Source organism: Orycteropus afer, unplaced genomic scaffold, assembly GCF_000298275.1.
Source record: "Orycteropus afer afer isolate SDZICR_OR568_19922 unplaced genomic scaffold, OryAfe1.0 scaffold00035, whole genome shotgun sequence".
In the NCBI taxonomy this organism is placed as follows: Eukaryota; Metazoa; Chordata; class Mammalia; order Tubulidentata; family Orycteropodidae; genus Orycteropus; species Orycteropus afer.
In genome coordinates, this window is record NW_006921622.1 from 3,289,087 (window position 1) to 3,312,841 (window position 23,755).

At 37.8% G+C, this 23,755-nt stretch overlaps 1 protein-coding gene across 1 annotated transcript in view; it reads left to right on the plus strand.

The window, feature by feature from the left end:
• The first annotated feature begins 399 nt into the window (after window positions 1–399).
• MRC1 (mannose receptor C-type 1) overlaps window positions 400–23,755 on the plus strand; it is a 144,641-nt gene continuing 121,285 nt past the window's right edge. Inside the window, exons 1-5 of the mRNA XM_007936405.1 lie at window positions 400–491; window positions 895–1,043; window positions 3,257–3,658; window positions 10,983–11,156; window positions 15,427–15,591. Coding sequence (XP_007934596.1) covers window positions 400–491; window positions 895–1,043; window positions 3,257–3,658; window positions 10,983–11,156; window positions 15,427–15,591 — 982 coding nt within the window. The remainder of the gene's footprint in view (window positions 492–894; window positions 1,044–3,256; window positions 3,659–10,982; window positions 11,157–15,426; window positions 15,592–23,755) is intronic.

A 23,755-nucleotide genomic window follows, 5' to 3' on the forward strand; every position in this document is an offset into this window, starting at 1 on the left:
GACTGAAGAAGAGTTGATGCTTTTGAGTTGTGGTGTTGGTGAAGAATACTGAAAGTACCATGGACTATCAGAAGAACTAACAAGTCTGTCCTGAAAGAAGTGAAGCCAAAATGCTCCTTGGAAGTGAGAATGGCCAGACGTCATTTCAGCTACTGTGGTCTTGTCAGAGGGACCATTCTCTGGAGAAGGATATCATGCTTGGTAAAATGGTGGGTCAGCATAAAAGGGGAAGGCCCTCAGTGAGATGGATTGACACACTGGCTGCAAGGATGGTCTCAGGTATAGCAAGGATTGTGAGGCTGGCACAGGACCGGGCAGGGTTTCGTTTTGTTGTACACAGGGTCACTATGAGTCTGAGCTGACTCCTGGCACCTAACAACAACAATAACAAGTGGCACCATGTGCAAAACAAGCCTGGTGATCTGCTTTTGCAAATATTACAATCAACAAAACTGTATGGCGCAGTTCCTCTCTGTTACACATGGAGTCTCGTAAGTCACTAAATCAACAACAAAAACAAAAACTGGCTGAAGTCTGAAGTAGAAGATGTGTGTCTTATTAATGATGAGATGTTACTGAGCAAAGCTATCTGAAAAGTGGAGATTAGGTCTAGATGTGAAAATAATTAGCAGAATAGCAAAAGTAAATGAATTTAAATGTAAAGGTCAATATAGTTGAGTTTCCAAATATATATCTTGACTATTTTGTTTTATATGTGTAAATATTCAAAATATTTGGAGTTCATTATACTTTTAGCCTAGATGGGGCTGCATTTACATTTTGTATGGTGAATTACCACAATAATTGTTTTTAAAAGTTGTTTTTATTTTCCTATTTCCTGTGTTTTATTATAAGCTAAACTCCGTATTATTAAAGTTTTAATTTTATCATCAGTACAGAAAGTTATGCATTTTGTCACACTAGAATATGGAGACAAAAAAATGAGACCAATGGGGCAGAAGTTCAGCTAGACAGGAGAGGATTCAGTCAAGTGTTCTATGTTCAGCTGACAGATGTCAACTCCAGGAAGCCAGCAAAAGCAGGTATTGTGCCTCCAGGTATTATTGAGGTCTGACACCAAGAAAACAAATGAGCACAAATGAGTAACTCAGCTGGGGGACCCAGGGAATTGTCAGGCAGGATAGTGGCAAGAGATTGCTAACAAGTATGGGATGACAGCAGAAACAAGAGCCTGTTAGGAGAAAATAATACTTTTAGAGCAAAGATTCATTATAAGACCTAAATTGATGGTCCTAAAATTGATCACAGAGTCTAAGTGGAGCTACCCTTACAGGAGGATGGAGAACAGTGAATAGAATGTGGTTCATGAAAGTTCTTTATAAATGGTAAAGGACTCTACTAATGACTCTGTTATGACATTGTGACATTGTACTGGGGTGATCTGATTAAAAATAAAAACCAAAACCAAACTCACTGCAGTGGAGTCGGATCTGACTCATAGCAACCCCTCCTTGGGTTTCCGAGGCAGTATCTCTGTGGAGGTAGATTGCCCAACCTTCCTTCTGAGGAGTGGCTGGTGGGTTTGAACCACCACCTTTCTGGTTAGCAGTCAAATGCCTTAGGCACTACACCACCAGAGCTCCTGATTAAAAATAGCAAGGTCATTGATTCAGACCCTAAAACATCTTCAATTCTAGCAGCTAATTTGGAAAGAATTACAGAACTAAAGGGAATTTAGGGTTCCAAAACCACAAAAACCAAACTCACTGCCATCTTTCGACTCATAGCGACCCTCATTGGGTTTCTGAGGCTGTAAATCTTTACCGAAGTAGATCATCCCATCTTCCTTCCACAGAGCAGCTGGTGGATTTGAACCACTGACCTTCTGGTTAGCAGTCAGATGCCTTATCCACCACGCTACCAAAGCTCCAATTCAGGATTATTGTTGTTGTTATTGTTGTTATGTGCCGTCAAGTCGGACTGACTCATAGCAACCCCTCCTTGGGTTGCCGAGGCAGTATCACTATGGAAGTAGATTGCCCAAACTTCCTTCCAAGGAGTGGCTGGTGGGTTTGAACCGTCAAACTTCTGGTTAGCAGTCAAGTGCCTTAGGCACTATGCTACCAGAGCTCCTAATTTAGGATTAGAAATGTGTAATTTATATTTATGTCATAAAATCAAAAGAGATTAGAGTCAGTCTTTTTAATTTGTCTATTCTTAAAAAAATGAAAGAAAACAAAAAAAAAAAGAAAAACCTTTGCGTGAACTCAATTTTTATTGAAAAAAAAAAAAAAAGCTTACCAAGTCCTTTTTTTTTTTTCAACAGGAAGCCTGACTTTGCTAGCTAACAGCTCTGTACTACAAGCACAAGCCACACGTCCACATTTTCTTAAATCACCAGTTCCAAATCAAAACTATTTAAAAAGATGGTATTACTTTTTAAAGTTATTCTTGAAATTTTAACTCAAGTGATATGAAGACTTACATTTATTTCATCTATTGCAAACTTCACAAATTATTAAACTTTTAAACACATTTTTTTTGTTATACAAAGGTGGATTCAATATGCCAATAAAATGAAAGTTAAAAGTATGTAACAGATACTAATTTATCTCTAGTTGCTAGATCTATAAGTTACCTATTGTTAAGAAGAGAAAACAAAAACTTTAAATAATTTCTAGTTACTCAGATCTGGGCTACCCAAAAAGCACTTTGTCAAAAAAATTTGCAGGACATACAATGAAGACAAAATTACCTAAAGTTAAATTGTTATTTAAATTACAAAAATCACTTGGTGCTACAACTGAGTAATAATATAGAGGTTTCATATATCTCAAAATAAGTAGCAATGTGTAAGATTTCAAAACCCTGTTCCAGGATCAGGACATACATTCATCTCATTTTATACCTTATTGTATTTATATGCATAAATTTTCTTTTCTCAAATGTAATTTCTTTCTCCACTATCCACCTTTCACATTTACTCCACTACAATTTGAGTGGTTTTAAGAAAGACCTTCCTTCTCATAACTAATGAGGGCATTTGGAAGATTTTGCCAATTGCCAACAGCCACACATCCTCCCTAAGGCCAGCACCCTCAATCCAGTTCCTCTTTCTGTTGTCAGGAGCCCCCAAAAGGGATCTGAAGGGCCCAGACAGAGTTTCCTTCACCTTTTTTCCCTGTGATTATAAGTTATCAGGGAAATGGAAAGGTTGGGAATTTACAAAATAAAATTATCCTTGTCATATATACTGACTTAAGCATACTTTCTTTCTTTTTTCTTTTTTTGACAGACACTAGGCAGTTTTTAATATATAATGAAGATCACAAGCGTTGCGTGGAAGCAGTGAACCCTGGTGCAGTGCAAACTGCGGTTTGCAACCCGGACAGTGAATCACAGAAATTCCGATGGGTGTCTGATTCCCAGATTATGAGTGTTGCATTTAAATTATGCTTGGGTGTGCCATCCAAAACTGATTGGGTTTCTATCACTTTATATGCCTGTGACCCAAAAAGTGAACTTCAAAAATGGGAGTGCAAAAATGACACACTTTTTGGAATCAAGGGAGAAGAATTATTTTTTAACTATGGCAACAGACAGGAAAAGAATATTATGCTCTACAAGGGGTCGGGTTTATGGAGTAGATGGAAAATCTATGGAACCACAGATGATTTATGCTCTAGAGGTTATGAAGGTAAGAAGTTTTGATTTTTTACCTTTGTGTTGAATTTTTCTCATTTTCTTAGTCAGAACCAAGTTCAAGAAAGTAAGCATGTTCTTGTTTAATCTGGATTAGAAATATTAACTGATTACCATTTTTGTGTCATGAACTCTTTTGTGTTCTATGAATACATGACAGTGAATAAATATGGTAAAATATCCTGAATGACACCTTAGCTATTTGTAATCAATGGCAAGTTATTTCTTTTCACTTTCCCCATTTTTAAAAAACTTATGGGCTAATCATTTTTAGAAAGTAGTTTTCACTGTATTCGTTGACCCAATGCCTGCCCTTTGACATGATAAGGTTGTAAGTGAAAATTAATTTAGTCAAATTTTTATTTTCCTTTGGTTTAAGTTATTCCTGGAGAAATGACAATAGCATTCTTTACAAATTCAGATTGCTTGAAATGAAATCTTGGCAAATTCCTTGACAATTTGGGTTTCTAAATATTTCTGATTTATTTCATTACCTTATGGGCATTTAAAGACTACAATGATTAAAAGATCAAAAAGGCTTGAGATGGTCTGAGAGAGCCTGGTGGTACCACTGAGACTATGGGCCCTAGCTGCTCTTCAGGTCTGGAACTGAACCCACACTTGAGGCTTCCAGCCAAACAAAAGACAGGCATATGAGTTGAACTTGTACCTGAGGTAGATACACTCCTTGGAGAGAACAATCACGGGAGAAAGAAGGGCTGTTTATGCACAGGGAGACACCTCAGGGGGCAGGAGTGCATGGAGGGATGGACACAGGGAAGAGGTAACTATCGGAGGAAGTGGGAGGGGAGCTATTGCATTGTAGTAAATTGTAGTCAATGTCATAAAACAAAGTGTGGACTGCTGTGTGGAAAGTGAATTTGCTCTGTAAACTTTCACCCAAATCACAACAACAACAATAACAAAAGGCTTGAGAACTAGCTTATAAATTAAAATACAGCATATTTAGTTGTCTTAGAAAACTGTAGTACCAATGGTCTCACACAAAAATAATCAGTTGCACAACATGATGATTATATATAATTATATATAATTAATGTCACTAAATTGTGCATGTAAAAAATGTTGAATTGGCAAATATTTTGTTACATATATATCTTACCTCATCTTTGCTTCTCTTGCTTGATTGTTTAGTATCTTTAATATTTCAGAAGAGATTGACTAAAGATACACCATACACTAATCCTGCCTCATTAACATAACATAATCATTCCGTTCCTAAATGGTATTATAACTACAGGTATAAAGGTTAGGATTTACAACACATATTTTTTTGGACATTATTTAGTCCATAACATTTCATCCTTCGGTCCCCAAATTCATGTCCTTGCCACATGTAAAACACATTCACCTCTCCACATCATCCCCAAAACTTAAATCAACTCCAAGTTAAAAATCTCATCTTCCAAATCATCTAAATCAAATATAGGCAAAAATTTAGGTGTATTCCATCCTGGGACAAAATTTCTCTTCAGCTGTGAACCTGTGAAATCTACAGTACAAGTTATCTGCTTTTAAACTGCAACGGTAGAACAGGCGCAAAGTAGACATTTCTATTACAAATGGGAGACATTTGTGGAAAAGAAGGGATAACAGGCATTACATTAGCTCTCAAGAGCTGAAAATAATTCTCTCTTCTCTGAGACCATCCAGGTGATGGCTCTGCTCTACACACTGGGTATTGACCACACTGTCTGGATTCTGGATGGAAATCCTTCAGCCCTGGGCTTCAGCTCTGCCTTCCAGGCCCACTGGGATAGAAACTCTGCTCCCTTGGCTTTGGGTGACCTCATTCTCCAAATTTGAGTTGCAATCCCACCCCCTCAGTCCCTGGTAAGCCCCATTTTCTACCCTTGGGCATGGCAACCCTACTCCCTCAGCTTTGGGCAGCAGTCTCTTCCCCCTGGCACACCTTAACAGCTGCTCCACACCCCAGAACTGAGTTGGTAAAGTTCAGGAACTGAGTTGGTGAAGATCAGACTCTTTGGAACCTAGGAGGCCATGGCCCCATCCTTCATGGTACAGTAGACCATTCATGGCCTCACGCTTAGAAACTGAGAATGCCCTACTTCTTGTGCAACAGTTTTGCTGCTCTAGGGATGGTCTTTTTCTTTTCTTGGAGAACAGCAGTTGTAGCTCCTTTGTCTTGTTTTCTTCTTGTAGAATTATAAGAGGTAGACAACATTCTTTCCTTTTGTTCTTTCTCTGTTCACTATGGTCTAAGCTAATGGGTTTTCTGCTGTGGTAGCTGGTTAGATCCATCACTCACAGGCTTAATCTCTTTAATAAAAGATTGTGTAGGCACGTTCTTGTTGAATATTCTAGGACATGTGTCCTTAGCTTGTACAACAGAATTTTTCAAATCTTTAAGTTCTGTTTTCATTTTGCATGGTTCATTTTTAAGTCTATCTCTTTCTTCTTGCATTTTACTATAAGCAATAAGCAGAAACCACAGTCTCTTCAAGATAGTGCTTAGATATCTCATCAGCCAGATATTCAAGTTCATCACTTACAAGTCTACCTTCCACCAAACATTTGAACATAATTCAGATAAGTTCTTTGCCACTGTTTTAAAAGCATCACCCATACTTCATTGTCCAATCACATGTTCATCATTTTCTTTTAAAATTTCACCAGAATCACATTTATTGTCCACATTTCTAGCAACATTCTGTTGCTGGTACCATATGATAGAGACTTTCTCTGTATTTCTCCTCACTTCCTACTGACTCCTCACCAGATTGCCTTTGATATCCGTAACTCTACCAATGGTCCTTCAAGACATTCTAAACTTTACTATTTAGTACCTTAAAACTCTTCCAACCTCTACCCATTACTGAATTCCAAAACTGGTTCCACATTTTAGGTATCTACTAGAACAGCATCCCACTTATCTGGTACCAAGTTCTGCCTTAGTTTTCTAGTGATACTATATCAGAAATACCACAAGTAAATGGCTTTAATAAACAGAAATTTATTTCTCATTGTTTGTTGTTGTTGTTGTTGTTATGTGCCGTCGAGTCAGCCTCGACTCATAGCGACCTCTCCTTGGATTTCCTAGGCAGTATCACTACGGAAGTAGGATTGCCCAACCTTCCTTCCGAGGAGTGGCTGGGGGGTTTGAACCGCCAGCCTTCTGGTTAGCAGTCAAGTGCTTTAGCCACTATGCTACCAGAGCTCCTAGAAGTCCAAATTCAAAGCACCAGCTCTAGGTGAAGGAAGCCTTTCTCTCTCTGTTGGCTCTGGAGGAAGGTCCTTGCCTCTTCCGTTTCTGCTTCCTGGTTCCCTGGAGATCTCTGTGTGTCTGGACATCTAGTTAACTCCACCTCTGGTGCTCTGATTTGCTTATTTAATCTCTTTGTATATCTCAAAAGAGATTGAGTCAAGACATACTCTACATTAATCCTGCCTCATCACATCCCATTCCTAAGTGGGATTATAAGCACAAACATAGAGGTTAGGATTTTCAACACATACTTTTTTTGTACATAATTTAAACCATAACACAGTATTTAGGCTTCTTTTCTTGGCCAAATTTCATTCTCTGTTGGCTGTACAGAACTTGAAGCCTTTTGCAAAGGCTGGATCTCTTGAGTGTGATGATTTTATAACAATATTACAGGATTGGAAAATTAATTATTGTAAAGTATTATTTAGAAAGACCTTAAAGTCAGAAAAGACACTGCCTTTTGGCACTAGAGATTATGTGTTTCCAAAATGACTATGTTATTGGTACTGTTCACATTAGCTAATCTATTTTATTTCAGTTAAGACAGAGCATAGGAGTTTAGTTTTTTGTAAGGAGATAATTTGTCAGCTTTCCATTTTTCTTCCATATAAGGAAAAGGAGAGAGTTGGAATTGAAGGAAGGTGAGAAGGAGGGCACAGAATTTATCCTCAGTATTTATTGAACATAATTTAAGTTTAGAAGTCATATGAGAGGCAACCTAAGTAACATAGCCTTCAAGGGCAACTTGATAGAAAATTAAAGGGTAGAACAGGGTGACAGAAGGTTTACTAAGTTGAATTTTACAGATGGAACAATAATCCTAACTGGGGAATTCAATATGATGAAGATTGGTGCTAAGATATGGGGCATGATATTTTATTTAAAAATGTAGTACTGCATCCTAGTCCACGTCTGTTTGCTCTGAGAAGAATATACAGAGGAAAAAAAAAAAAAAATCAAACTCACTGCCATCAAGTTGGATCCGACTCATAGCTACCCCTCCTTGGGTTTTCAAGGTGGCATCACTAGAGAAGTAGATCGCCCAATCTTCCCTCTGAGGAGTGGCTGTTGGGTTTGAACCACCAGCCTTCTGGTTAGCAAGCAAATGTCTTAGGCACTAAACCACCAGAGCTGGTTCTCAAACTTTGACATGCCTAAGAATCACCTAGAAAACTTGTTAAAAATGCAGATTTCAAGCTTCCCCTCCCACCCATATTCTGAATTAACACATCTGGAGAAGGACCCAGAAATCTATTAAATTATTTGGGTGATCCTAATGCAGATGGTCTATTGACTACACTTTGGGTCCTCTCCAACTACCTCTCAATACTTAAGATAGTCCTGCCAAAATGTCTAGGCCCTCAGAGTGGTCTTGGAATCCATTAACTGGAACAAACATCAGAATTAAATTCAGAGAATGCATTTCAGAGTTTCTTCTCTCTAAAGAAAACTTGGGAAAAAAAACAGGCTGAGGCCAGAGATTATTTTAGAGTAATGTTGTTTTGTGCTGTCCACTCAGACCTGACTCATAGCAACCCTTCCTTGGTTTCTGAGGCGGTATCACTACAGTAGATTGCCCAGCCTTCCTTCTAAGGAGTGGCTGGTGCTAATAGAACCAGAATTTTAGACATGGAGGTTTCTAAGTGTTGCCTAGAGTTAGGATCAGAAGAGGAAGAGTAAATTAACTACAGTGAGGTGGCTGGGGTAGAGGCTTTTTTTTTTTTTTTTTTCCCCTTCCTTTTTTTTAAATCCCTTTTAGTAGCAGGTGTATAGTGTGGTTACTCCTGAAAAGGCTATTTCTGATTGTTACCTATAAAACCAGGACTAAAAATTTCTTGGTTGCCTCAATAACTAGTACAACTATCCTTGAAACTGTCTGAATGGGTTTTCTTCATATGAAGGAACAGTGTCCCAATAATTAAGAGTGTCACAATTAAGCTTGTTCCTTATACAAAATATGATTTGGAAGAGTTCACTCTGTAACTTAGTGGAACTAAAAAACAAAACAAACAAACAATAAACTCACTGCCATCAAGTTGTATCCAACTCATAGTGACCCCTCCTTGGGTTTCCGAGGTGGTATCACTACAGAAGTAGATTGCCCAGTCTTCCTTCCAAGAGTGGCTGGTGGATTTGAACTACCAGCTTTTTGGTTAGCAGTCAAATGCCTTAGGCACTGCTCCACCAGAGCTCCTTATTAACAGCTAGCTGATAAAAATTAACAATATAATTTTGAGGTTAAAAATAAACCTGGTGTGGTAGTTAATGTTGTATGTCAACTTGGCTGGGCCCAGTTGAGTGGCTGGGCAGCTGGATGTAGTTATTCCCCATGGTGAGGTTGGGATTCAGTTCTGTGGTGGAATCTACTGGAGCAGCTTAGTAGCTGCTTTAGTGATGTGGTCTGCTTCCAGTATATAAGAACCCTGCATGTAGCCAGGTCATTGTTTAGCAGCCTGCCACGCTCTGCCAATCTTGGAACTTTTACTGGGCTTGAATTACTAGCCTGCCATGTTGTTCGGTGATATTGGGATTGTGCCTTTTTACTTGTCAACCTTGGGTTTGTCAGCCTCAGTAGCCAGCAGCTGCCCAACTAAAGAAAGCCTCCAACTTCAGTGGGCTGGGAGCAGGGGGAAGAGCTGAAGCCCAAGGTTGTGGGGCTTTCACCCAGGCCCTAGAGCCTGGTACTTTGAACTCGGGCTTTTAACCTCCAGAATTGTAAGAGAATAAATTCCTGTTTGTTAAACCATCCCATTTGTGGTATATTCCTTCAGAGCAGCACTAGGTAACCAAAACACCTAACTTTTAAAAAGGGATAGATAGATACACTAAGTAAATGGAAAGAGAAGGGGGTAAGGAACTAATGTTTATTGTGCTTTTAATATGCCAAGTGATTTTGCTACATGTTTTACAAACTTTCTAGTATTTAAATGACTGAATATCCCTTATGAACTTTTTCAAGTTTTGTTGTTGTTTTTGTTAGGTGCCGTCGAGTCGGAGCTGACTCATAGTGACCCCTCCTTGGGTTTCTGAGGCAGTATCACTACGGAAGTAGATTGCCCCATCTTCTTTCTGAGGAGTGGCTGGTGGGTGGGTGGTTTCAAGTCTTAGGACCTTGAAACTTAATTAAGAAAAAGTAATGGCTTCTTAGGACAATTCTATGTATCACTGGTAGCAAGAGACAAAATACTTCCAGGTAGAGTTATTATTTCTCAAGGTGAGGGATCCCTACAAATCTAGACACCTTTAACATAGTGGAGAATTTAGCAAGGAGCATTGTTCAGTTGTCAGTGGACATATGAACGTCTCTAATCCTGTTGGTTTAAGCGAACCATAAGTAAAAATAATGTTTGTTTTAATTTTCCATTCTAGTTGAACCCAGACCTTCTTATTTTGATCTGTTTGAATACAATTTTAAAAAGAAAGATATTGGTTATAAATGATATCAAATGGGTTTTGAGAGGTTTCTCTTCTTGATGAGATTAGAGAGTTCTGCCAAAATCCCTACGCTTCCTGGCAGTCATTTTTGAGGGACTCACTGAAGGCTGGCCTGGCAGGAAGTCATTGGAAGGGATTTAAATCTTGAATGTGTGTTTGGTATACTCAACTTTAAGTTTATTTTCAATCTAGAGATTGAATAATCCTATGATTCCAACTAAGAGGGAGTTTGGCCTGTTTTCTGTTTTGGAGGAATTCCACAAATCAAAGCTGGTTTCAATATAGCTTTGAATTTGAATGAAAAGGAAAGAGGAAAATCTGCTTCGCTTCAGAATGAAGTGGTGCTAGAATTAATCCTAAGTGTAGACTGCTCTATGTACTCAGCAGAAGTCTGGACAGAAGGAGAAAGGAAATGACAGGGCAACAAGCAGGGGGGAAAAAAAACAAAACAAAGCAACAACCACACAAAAAATGCAGGGTTAGGGGGCTGGGAAATCCCTTTGTGTGAGGACATAGATTGTGATCAGAAAAGAAAGACTGATTCTTTCAGTGTGCTTCTTATTGGAAAATCAGTGTTCAGAACCATCATTCACTTTCTAAAAGCAAGTCACTATGTTTTTTTTTTTTTTTTTAGCCATGTATACACTACTTGGCAACGCAAATGGAGCAACGTGTGCATTTCCTTTCAAGTTTGAAAACAAGTGGTATGCAGATTGCACAACTGCTGGGCGATCAGATGGATGGCTCTGGTGTGGAACCACTACAGATTATGACACAGACAAACTATTTGGATATTGTCCATTGAAATGTAAGTAACTTGATTAGCAAGAAAAGATTGGCACATTTAACATGGCAAAGTCGTCGTAATTCGTTGCAAATATCTATAGCATATGCCTCTAGAACATGATATTCTGACTCACAGCCATAGTCTTTTTATGTGTATTTAAATAGTGTTAACAAGACTAGACAGGATCCCCATTATCCCAACATTCTCTGCATCAAATGACTGTTTATTTTCAAATTCTTCTTTTCTCTGACTCTTATTCTTATAACTGGCAGTTATTTTCTAAGATTTTAGGGCAAATTATACTGTAGAGGATGCAATATATACTTATTTCCAGAGGTAGACATGCTATTTCCCATCCCCCAAATGGTTTTATTAAGCTGTAGATCCACAATATAATATAATGATGCCACAAATATGTGGCTTGATGGGAAGAAAGAAAGAGAGAAGTAAAAGGGTTTGTAAATTTTGTGTCAGTGTAGTGAAAAAGGCTCTATTATGAAAATGAAAGTAATGATATTCTTCTTAAATTTAATTTACACAGCTTTGAATCCTTGGAAATAAGTTATTTATATGCTTGAAGATTTTTAAAATAAAAATTCAAGTATTACTGCAATAAAGCAAAATAAGAGGTATTACATTATAGTGGTGGGAAGAGGCCAGAACAGATGAATTCTTGGTGCTCTTTCCACACTTAAGCATCTACAAAGCAACAGTGCAGCCGATTTTGGGTGCAGTGAAGGTGAGCATCAGAGTTGGAAGGCAGAGCTGGACCTGAGGAAGGAAAAAAAGGAAGAGTTGTTTGCTTTACACTCCCCGTCAGCCCACATCCTCCTCTTCTTGCTGGCTTCCCTTTTCCTATTCTTCCCCCTATAGTTCTTAACCCCTGACCACTCATCTGCCCCTCTAGACTTTGTAGATTAGATCCACTTCTGTTTTCTGGCATTACCCAGAATTTTTTCAATGCTGCCCTTCAAAGGGGCCGGGCAGGGAAAGATCATCAGGTGTAGCCTGGGATGGCTGTGAAGTCACCTGATAACAATAGCACTAATTACAACTCAGCTTTCAGGACCTCAAATCACACATAATCTCATTATCCAGAGCATTAATTATAAAACAATATAATTTACAAAAATATTTTAGTTTGTCATATTAAGCCAGAATTCCAAGGATTGTCCCTATTTTTCTCTTTTAATTTTTAATCCCTAATCATTCCCATTATCAAACCCACCCAGAGATGTTTTTAAAAGACCTGGCCATCTTCTTCTGAAAGGTTGTTGTTGTTGTTGGGTGTTATTGAGTTGATTCAACTCATAGCCACTTCATGTGACAGAGTTGAACTACTCTGTGGAGTTTTCTAGACTGTAATCTTTAGAGGAGCAGATGCCATATTTTTCTCCAACAGGTAACAACAACCTTGAAAACCCTGTGTACCACAGTTCTATTCTGTGATGCATGGGGTCATTGTGGATTGGAATCATCTCCATGGTATCAGATTTGGCTTGGATCTTGGTTTAGTCACTCCACAAAAAGTAAATTTGATTTCTCAGCCAAGTATATTATTGTAAATATCTTTTTTGGGTGTACTTTCTGCATTCTGGATGAATACCCAGAAAACTCACAAGCTTCTCATTCATAGTGGCACTGCTCTACCATTCTCGGGAAAGGTAAATGTACTTGTCTCACTTATATCATCCTTTAGAGTCATGATTCCTTTTGAAGATTTATAAATGTCTGATCTGTTTTAGAAGTCTTTTTGTCTGAAAAAAAATTAAGCTTTTTTTCCTCCTAAAATAAAATAATATTATATTCCCGTGTTTAAGGAATAGCTTTCTCTTTTATTCCTTTTGTAGGAAAGGAATTTCAAAATCTATTATGGAGTTTCTAAAAAAAAAAAAGTCACTGCCTTTGACTCTGATCCTACTCACAGCGAGCCCTCCTTGGGTTTCTGAGGCAGTATCACTACAGAAGTAGATTGCCCACTCTTCCTTCCGAGGAGAGGAGTGGCTGGTGGGTTTGAACCGCCAGCCTTCTGGTTAGCAGTCAAATGCCTTAGGCACTATGACACCAAAGCTCCCATGGAGTTTCTTAAGCATGGAGATTTTGTGAGTCCATCTATAGCATTCTATATTGAAATGGTGTTGAGAAAACCGTTGTTAGATGAATGGATGATTCAATGAATGAAACGTGGGGAACAAATGTAAAGTCATTAATCACAAAGAAAATTTACAACCTTGGATGGTGTGTGATGGAGTCTCTTTAGTATTTATAGTAGCATTTTCTTTTAATCTATCACCTCTAATTTATGCCTCCAAAACAAAATTATATATTTTTTCCTGTTAAATGTAAAAGTAAAATAACTGTAGAGAGTAAAAATTGTTGATTTCAATGTCCCTTAAATTTCCAACATATTTTATAAATTCATGCAATTTTAAAAGAGTTTTGCAGTTTTCCAATGTATCCCATTTTCCTTGTTTTGTGTTCCTTTCAAAAGAACACTTTATTTTATATTACCCTTAAATTGGCAGATTCAGTGTAGGAAGATGAGCTACCCATTATTGATGTATTGGCATTTAATATATGTTCTTCATTGTCTTTTGCATTGTTTACTGTAATGTTTTCCTTCTATTTAGCCATTTATTTTCAAGTATCATGAGAACAGGAAAAGGAAAAGACCCTTTCTCACAATTCCCCATAGCTTACAACTTTACTTTCAACATCAGTTAGGCTGGCTTACTGTGGAAATTTGGACTCTTTGGAGAGATGGTGAATAGTTAGCACACCTATACTGTCATTGAGAAATACGTTCTAATTCTTGATTTAAAATCCAATATATTCTTTCTTAGTGAAGAGTAACATCATATTTACTTCTTTTTTTGTCATTTATATCCCTTTTCTTCAACCTTAGATAGGAAAATATTCCCCCCTTCCTTAAAGCCCATGTTTTCTGCCATATTAAAAACAAAACTCCTAAATTCCAAGACCTCCTTATTAGCATGTAAAAAGATTTGTTGAAAACTTCTCTATTTTCAAATAAACTCTAAATTGGTTTCGTTTGAATGATCTCACTTAAGTGGAGAAGAGACTATTTTGAATAAATAAGTAAAGCTTCAGATAGTTACAATTTGGTTTAATGTTGTTGTTGTTATTTTCCATCGAGTAATTTCTTTGTACATAAATACACAATAATTTTACAGTGAAAACATCATAGAAATTTCTGTGTTGTTGCCTGAATGAAATTTTGATAGACTTTTCTTCTTTCGTGTGCTATGGACCTCCAGTTTCATGTCACAGGGTATATTGTGTGAATGACAAAATTCTATGATTACTCCTCAGCAGTTACAAAGCACAGTTAGATACAGAGTTAAGAATCAGGACAGCATAGGCTATATGCCTATGGAAAACTGCCTAACTTCTTAGCAAGCTGAACACTTCTCATTTGAGAAGTTACACAATGCTTTCTCTCTTCCTCAAGAAGAAAATGAAAGATTATTACTTCACGTGACTTGTAAGTAGAATTTTATATTATTAAAAAGACAAAAGAGAAATTCCACACCATTTAAGTATATGCAAGTATTCCATTCATTTATTTCCCAAACATCTTATATGGAAAAGCTGTAATTAATTACATTATAGCATTGTGCTTTTGTAGAGTACATCCAAGCTTATGGAGTATATTGAAAATCATAAAATAGCAAAGGGAAAAATAAACTAAAGCAATTATTTTCTAATTAAGGGAAGTAGATCTAACGGTCAGTGTCTAGTAGTTACCAGGAGTTTTATATATAGATTGAATATACTCTAAAAAACAAGGCTCCAAAAGTTAATCATTTAACCACAGCCAAACAAGGCTCAGGTCAGTCTTTTTGCTGAGTCCACGCCCCTCCCCTCTATTACCCTGCATTTCTAAAAAGAGTAAAGTAAAATCTGTAGGAAACATACCCATTTTCTGAGAGGAAATATATTTTATTTTATTTTCTCCCTTTTATGTTTGCTAGAAGTTGGACTGGTGTTTCTCTCCTTAGTCAGTGTTTGCCTCACTTCCCAATTCATCTGAACCCAAATGCCAGAATGGAAAATTAGGGAAATGATGCCTCACTTTCTTTCTCTGGGGACATGAAAGGAATTAGATGTGGTTGATCCTTTGAAAAGTCTCCGTCTTCATTTCATTTTAAAACTAAGTTTTTTAAAATTATAGTACTTCAGGCAGTGATGCTTCTAGGATTGTTTGAAAAACATCGTTCACTGAAATGTTTTCTATCCATCATGCAGCAAATTTCCATTTCTTTTGCAGTTGAGGGCAGTGAAAGATTATGGAATAAAGATCCGTTGACTAGCATTTCCTACCAGATAAACTCCAAATCCGCTTTAACTTGGCACCAGGCGAGGAAGAGCTGCCAACAACAGAATGCTGAACTGCTGAGCATCACAGAGATACACGAGCAAACGTACTTGACAGGTAATAACATGAAAAGGAACCAAAGTTGTAAGTAAAATCACAATTATTTAATTTTTGTATGTTTTAACCTGAAAGTAGACAGTGCAAGTAAATACAGATATCATTACAGAGGCAGGCCATAGCAGATGGTGCAGATATGACAAATCTGAACCAGAAAATGGCAAATAGTTTTCATTTCACAAGCCAACTTTGTTCTATTGGTTGTGACAGTCTCTAGAACCTTGTGCTAAGAAAGATTCTGAGAGTTGAACTGGGCTCAGAGTGAAAGATGTTATAATCTTCCAGTGATATTGCTCTTGGACACAGGGTAGTGGTACCATACTGGCTAAATGTTCACCCACATCTGACCTGAAACTAAAAGTTTTCCACCAGTACCACAGAGCTCAAAATGATAAAGGATAATTATGCCATCAGACCAAAAATCCAAAAAACCAAATTCAATGCCGTCGAATCGGGTCCAACTTAATGACCTTGGGTTTCTGAGGTGGTATCGCTGTAGAAGTGGATTGCCCAACTTTCCTTACAAGGAGTGGCTGGTAGGTTTGAACCTCCAGGCTTCTGGTTAGCAGTCAAATGCCCTAGGCATTACACCACCAGAGCTCCCAGGAGTCAGAGGCAGGGGTAATTCAAGAGCTGGTTTGACACCCTGATTCTTCTTTGCCTCCTATGTCTGTAACTCCCAGACTCTACTGCTTTTTAGGTGTTATTGATACCCTTCCTACATTTTTTTAAAAATTAGTCTTACAGGATAGTCAAGATTAAAAGAGCTAATGTTTGCTTGGGTCGACTCGACGGCAAACAACAACAACAACAACAATGTTTGCTTGAGAAGAGAGTATCTATCTGTTTTACTTTCCAAAATCCACACTGCAGGAAACAGAGAGACTAGGACCAGAAAATGGTGTGAAAGAAAAAAACATCAACAATTCTTTGCCTCCAGAATCCCTTCCTTATAATTCACCTGGATATAGCTACTAGATTAATATATATCCGGTCCTACGATTACCATGACCAAAAATGAGTGGCTTTTCACTTTCTATCATATAATTACCAAATGCTTTGCTTTATATTTGAAGGCTCTCATTTCTCCACCTACTACAGTTTCTCTTCTTGCATTATGCAGTGTTGACAAAAGAAACATCTGTGTTTTTTATCTATATCTCATACTTTCTTACCTCCACATCTTTTCTCATGCCATTTATTTTACCTGGATTTCCCTATTCTGGAATACCTAACATTTTATACATTTGAAATGTGATCTTCGTCATGGAGTTGCCATCTCTGTTTTTATCTTGACTTCTCTTGTTTGCTCATCACTTTTATTACAGTCAGTGACATATATCTATGTCCTATTTATGCATTCATTTGTTAATTCATTTATTTTTCAATAAGACATCTGGTACTTGTGTGCAAGGTTTTATGCTAAGTCCTGAGGATATAGGGTCACCAAAACAGGTTGGTCCTGTCCACATGGAGCTTAAGGTCCAACAAGGGAAATTAGACATGAAAAAGTTGACAAACAAACACACAGGAGCAGTTTAGAGTAAGCACCATGAAGGATGCAAACTGAAGGCTGTGTGGAGAATGGATTAGAGGGAGAAATGGCTGGAAAATAGGCCTGTTATGTAAATATTTATGTCCCACCCAAGGAGATTAGCACAGAATTTTGTAAGAAAGAGAGTCTCAACAAATGTTTGCTGACTGGCAAATGATGATGCAGCAAAATAAAAATAATTCTTTAGTATTTCAGCATAACCTTTGGACAGCTGGGCCATTAATGGCAAGAAGACAGTAAATGCAGTGCCTCTTAAATGTGAAATTACTTATCAATCACCTAGGAACGTTGTTAACAGTATAGATGGTGGGCTCAAACATCAGGAATTCTAAATTAATAGGTGTGAGGTGAGGCCCAGTGATCTGCATTTTTAACAACTTCCCTGATGGTTCTGAGGTCAGTAACTGGGGCCCACACTTGGCAAAACACTGTTTCATTATGAACGGTATCAGCAATGGTAGGGGTAGGAGTTATAGGCATGGACTCAGGAGCCAGTCTGGGTCCCAGCTCTGTGAAGGCAATGATCTTGGGGATTACCTGAGGTGCCTATGCCTCAGGGCCTTCATGTATTAAAGAAGATGATGTATGTGAACAAGTTGTCCCTACATGTGTACTGGCCATAACTGTGTGTAAGGCCCTGGGATCTGGGCTAGAAAAGGAGGGATGGAGCATGCTCCCAGCTCCACCTCATTTTCTAGGACTTTTCCCAAATATTTTCAGATGATACCTTTCATCAAATGGTGAACATTTCCCCTAAATTGTTATTAAGGAGATTGAAGAAAGAAAAGCAGTATGAACTCATTCTGTGCACATATAATCTCAGAAATGGAATTAGGTCTCAGTCTGCTGAAATATTCCATTTTCTGTCAATGTTTAAGGAGCTCTGGTGGCATAGTGGATAAGACATTTGGCTGCAACCTGGAAGGTCAGCAGTTCAAACCCACCAGCTGCTCTGCAGAAGGAAGATGGGGCAATCTATTTCCATAAAGATTTACAGCCTCAGAAACCCAATGGAGGTTGCTCTGAGTCAGATTCAACTCGATGGGATGGAGTTTAGTTTTTTTGTGTGTGTGTCAGTGTTTGGAGGCTTCCTAAAACTCTGGGACAAAGGACCTGAGTGATTAATATTTGTGTTACCAGTTGCTATGGAATTGACTCTGACTCATGGTGACCTTGTGTGTGTCAGAATAGGGCTGTGCTCTGTAGGGTTTTCAATGGCTGATTTTTTGGGAGTAGATCATCAGACCTTTCTTCTAAGACACCTTTGGGTAGACTTGAACCTTCACCCTTTTGGTTAGCAGGATAGTAGCCAAGCACATTAACTGTTTGTAATATTTACAAGCATGTGTAAAAATAACAGGAAGAAAAAAGACAGCTCAGAAAGAGAGAAAAAATAATACTAATTCAAATGATGAAGGAATAGAAAAGATTATTCAAGACAATCTTGGTGTTTTTTGTGCACATTTGCATGGGTAAGAGAAAAACATATTAGAGTTGAAATGGTGTCAGTTGGCTTTTTTTTTTTTTCCTTTTCTTTAAAGGAATCTGTTGTAGGTTGTGTTTTCTTGACTCTTCCAATTTTTACTTGTTTCAGCTTTCTGGAAGCTGAGGGACAGAGCACAGGTTACTTTTTATTCTCTTCACCAGCTGCATAGAAGAAAGGGAGATACTGGCAGACCTGCTGTTCTGCCCATCTATACACTAATTTCCCGGTCTGGGCTTCCTCTGCTATCAGGCTTCAGTGGCAGGAAATGCTTCTCTAATCAGCAAGTGCTATTATTGTATCCCTCATGAGAGCAAACAAGCCCTTAGAGATTCAGATGCCCAGTTCACCTCTGATAGTTATTTGAATCTTATCCAACCCTCTGGGATTTTAGTCAGCAAGATTTAACTGGAATCTGGATAAGACTGACTAATGAGATTTGTAGTACTTCCTACTTTTCCTTAAGTCTAACATATCATGCACTGGGAGGGAAAAAAAAATGTCTGACAGGGAATTTAAAAAATAAAAATAATTTTGTGTTTTTCAGAGGGAAGATACTCAGACACTGGGTATTTTATTTGGATATATTGGGGGAAAATATAGAAAATATTATATTTGGGGCAGTGTGAACCACTCTATTTTGAGTAATAATAATAATAATAACAATAACCCACTGCCATCAAGTTGATTCTGACTCATAGTAACCCCATTGGGTTTCCAAGGTGGTAAATCTTTGTGGAAGTAGATTGCCCCATCTCACTTCCTCAGAGCAGCTGGTTGGTTTGAACTGCCAACCTCTCTGGTTAGCAGTCAAAATGCTTAGGCACTACACCACTAGAGCTCCTTATTTTGGGTAATAGACCACTAAAATGAAGAAGAAGAAGAAGCAAAAGCCCCACAAATAAATATACTTTTAAAATAAAATTTATTTTATGTGAGGATTTTGAAAAGTTATCACTCTTTTTAAAAATGTATAAGTCAGTTATGATTCTGAGATCATATTAATGGCCATTTATTGAACAGCTACTATGTACCAGAGACTAGATTTTAATACGAAAGTTCACGATCTTGTGCAACAATATTATCATACCCACTTTACAGATGAGATAACAAATGAGGTGGAAGAAGTTAGGAAACTTGCTTGAAGTCCATGATCAGAAAATAGCTGGACTGGAATTCAGTGTCTTCCCATGTGGTCCATGTGTGGTGCAAATGGTTAAGGGCTCTACTGCTAGCTGAAAGCTTGGGGTTCAAACCAACACAGAGGTGGTTGGGAAGAGAGGCCTGGTAATCTGCTTCTGAAAGGTCACAGCCTTGAAAGCCCTATGGAGAAGTTCTTCTCTCTACACATGGGGTCACCATGAGTCAGAACCAACTTAATGGCAAGCAATAACAAGAAGAACTTACCATGTCACCATACTGTGTCTCACACAAAATAAGCAGTGATCTAGTGGTTCCCATAGCACTACCTGTAAGCCAGTTGCTATGCAGTCATTCTGACTTGTGGCAACCCCATATGTATCAGGGAAGAGCTGTCCTCTGTAGTTTTGGAAGTGGATCACCAATCCTCTCTGCTGAGGTGCCTTTGAATGGCCTATGACCTCTAACCTTTCGGTTACTAGCAGAGCATGTTAATCATTTGTACCATCCATGGCCTCCCAGAGCACTAACTTGAAGCATTAATTTAGGATGTCAAGATCTCCCTGCTCCAGTAACTGTCAATCTTCAGTGACACTCTGATTTGCTGAGTTGGAATCGATTTGATGGTAATGGGTTTGGTTGGGTTTTATGGACAGGGTGAAATATTTCTGCCCAGCAGCCCATTCTTATATGACCTGCTAGCATTTCATCACCTTCACTTCTGCTTCTACCCTGAAAAATGTTGGGACACTGGATTTAATCTTCAATTCCTGAATCAGATTCATAACTACATATGTGCAGGATTAAGTTTTACAGAACTGAAATAAGATATAGGAAGTGAAACTTGGCTTGTTACCCTGATTGTTTTTGCCAGTTTCCTTTGGTGCTGGCTGGAAAAAAAAAAAAAAAAAAGATCTCAGTATATAGAAGAAAATAAAAAGACCTATTATATTAGACATTAATACATCTATTATTACCAAGTTCAAAAGTAAATACATAACTATTTTAGCTATTGCATGAAGAAAAATTAAAAATTTAGTTAGCATGTGGAATTGATGCTTTGTATTACAATACTGAAAATTTGGTCTGCTCTTTTGTAAAATAACAAAAGCTCTTTAGAGAAAAAGTTTGTGAACAATATTCATCTGCATTAAGTGATACATTTAACATGGGTTTAGAGTTTGTTTCTAAAGAGCATCTTTTGCCAATCCCAATGCAATATAGAGTTATTATTAATAATAAAAATAATGACAATAATAGTGATGGTAATAACCAGTTGCTATCGAGTTGATTCTGACTCATGGTGACCCCATATGCATCAGAATAGAACTATATTGCATAGGGTTTTCAGTGGCTGTTGTTTTGGCAGTAGTTATCAAGTCTTTCTTCCCAGTCTCTGGGTGAACTCAGACCTCCAATATTTTGTTTAGCAGCCAAGTTCATTAACCATTTGCACCAGCCAGGGATTCCGGTAGTAGTAACAGCTTATATTTATTGGGTACATACTATGTGGTAGGCCCTGTTTTAAATACTTCACATGCATTACTTGCTTCAAGTGCTCAAAAGAAGCTTAGAAGTACCTAGATCAGATGAGTAATATCAAAGAGCAGATAATTCTCTTAAAGAGCGATTATCTTTTCTTATCATGGCAAGCAAAGTAATGTAATTAAGGAGTATCAGACTAAGTCTATTTCAGTTCTTCCTACAATCAGTGAATTATGGTTTGGCAGTCTTAAATATAATTTTTTTTTTTTTTTTTTAACACATAGCTTTGAAAACTACTGGAGTAATTAATTTTGGGAGTAGCTGTATATAACATTTTTGAAATACCACTTTCAGTAGCATTTCCTCTAGGCTTTCACTCTGCAAGTATACCCCAAAACCAAACCCACTGCTGTTGAGTCAATTCTGAATTATAGGAAGAGTGGAACTGCCCGATAGGGTTTCCGAACTCACCAGTTGCTGCATAGGAGGAGGATATGAGAGTCTTCATAAAGAGTTCAGTCTTGAAACCCTATGGAGAAGTCCTACTCTCTTCTACAGGTGTCTATTAATTGGAATTGACTCAGTGGCAATGGGTTTGGTTTGGGTTTTGAGGTTCAGTTTCCCCATCTGTAACATGCAGAAACTGGACTAGTTATCTCCCAAGGTATGCAAAGCCCACTAGCTGTGTAATATCTCTGCCAGCTCTTAAACATTTTATTCTAGAACGCTTGAAGATAAGTGAGACTGAATTAATTTTCATTGATTTTTGTATGCTTGTATTTAACTTCATCTCATTTATATTTTATTGTTGTATTTTAAAAAAACAGACAAAAGGTTGTACTTTCCAGCAAATAACTCCAGTATTGAATTCAGTTTAGTTTACTAAGCATCAGTGTACCTAAGTAATATCAATCTAATCAATGTCTTCAAGTGGTTCTTCCTTTGTAAGAGTCCTTTGCTAAAAGCTGAACAAATAGTGCAATATTCAGGTCACATCACCCTTAAGAAGGTGATCAGCGCTGTTATGGAATTGGGGCATAATAAGTGTTAGGTACGATTTTTTAGCATTGAGTCATTCTACTCCTAATCATTTGAATTTTTTATATGAGTATATAATGTGTATAATGTGTGTATGTGTATGTGTGCGCATGTATATTTGCAAGCTAATGAAACATTGGAGGTAAATTTTAGTGACTGTGAGATAGCTAATCAGAACTATATAACTAGTCTGTCTGTGTTATACAGACCTAGGTTCAAATTTCAGTTCTGCCGTTTATTAATTGCACGTCATTTAAATTCTTTGAGCCTTGATTTGCAAATTTATATAATGATGATAAACCAACTCAAACCAAATCCACTGCCATCAAATTGATTCCAACTCATAGTGACCCTACAGGACAGAGTGTTTCTAAGGCTGTAAATACTTAGGGAAGCAGACTACCCCATCTTTTCCCCAGTGGAGAAGCTGTTGGGTTTGAACTACTGATCTTTTGGTGAGAAGCTGAATGTTTTAACCACTGTGCCATGAGAGCTCCTTAAAATGATAAAAGTATTTAATTCAAAGTTTGTGAGAATTAAATGAGCAAATACAATGCTGGGAATACAGTTCATGCTTAAACTTAACTAATTTACTGCTATCGAGTCAGATCTGACTCATAGCGACCCCTTCTTGGGTTTTCAAGGCAGTATCACTATAGAAATAGATGGCTCAGTCTTACTTCTGAGGAGTGGCTAGTGGGTTTGAACCTCCAGTCTTCTGGTTAGCAGTCAAATGCCTTAGGCACTGCATCACCAGCGCTCCCACAGTTCATGCTTAGTAAGTGGTAACTCTTACCACGTAAAAGATTTGACTGGGGATATATAGTAGGGAGCTCTAGTAGCATAGTGGCTAAGGCACTTGACTGCTAACCAGAAGGCTGGCGGTTCAAACCCACCAGCCACTCCTTGGAAGGAAGGTTGGGCATTCCTACTTCCGTAGTGATACTGCCTCGGAAACCCAAGTAGGGGTCGCTATGAGTTGGGGCCGACTCGATGGCAAACAACAACAACAACATACATAACAGTAAGTATAAATTGGTCTATGTTTGTCAGCATGTTTAGATAATAGAGGGTGAGCATTTTACTAAGGCCAAAGGACAGTTTTCCTTCTAGTTAGCTCTCTTTAATCAACTAGAAGAAGGCACAGAGAACAGAGACTGCTTATCAATGGTTTTTAAAAAGATAAAGATTTGACACAGTGAGCTAAGGTCCACATTGTCTCTGTTTTTTCAAACTTCCACCTTAGCCCAAACCCAGAGTTTGAACCATTGTAATAATGATTTATTAGCTGCTTTAGTAAAGGGTTGTTCATGTTAGCATAAACATTTAATGTTCAGAATTTGATCATCATCTTATTAAGAAGGAAAACTAACTTGAAAAAATATAAAATAAAATTCTTAGAATGAATTCTGAAACATGAAGTTGCGGTAACAATTTATCAAATGATAGATTGAGATGTTTAT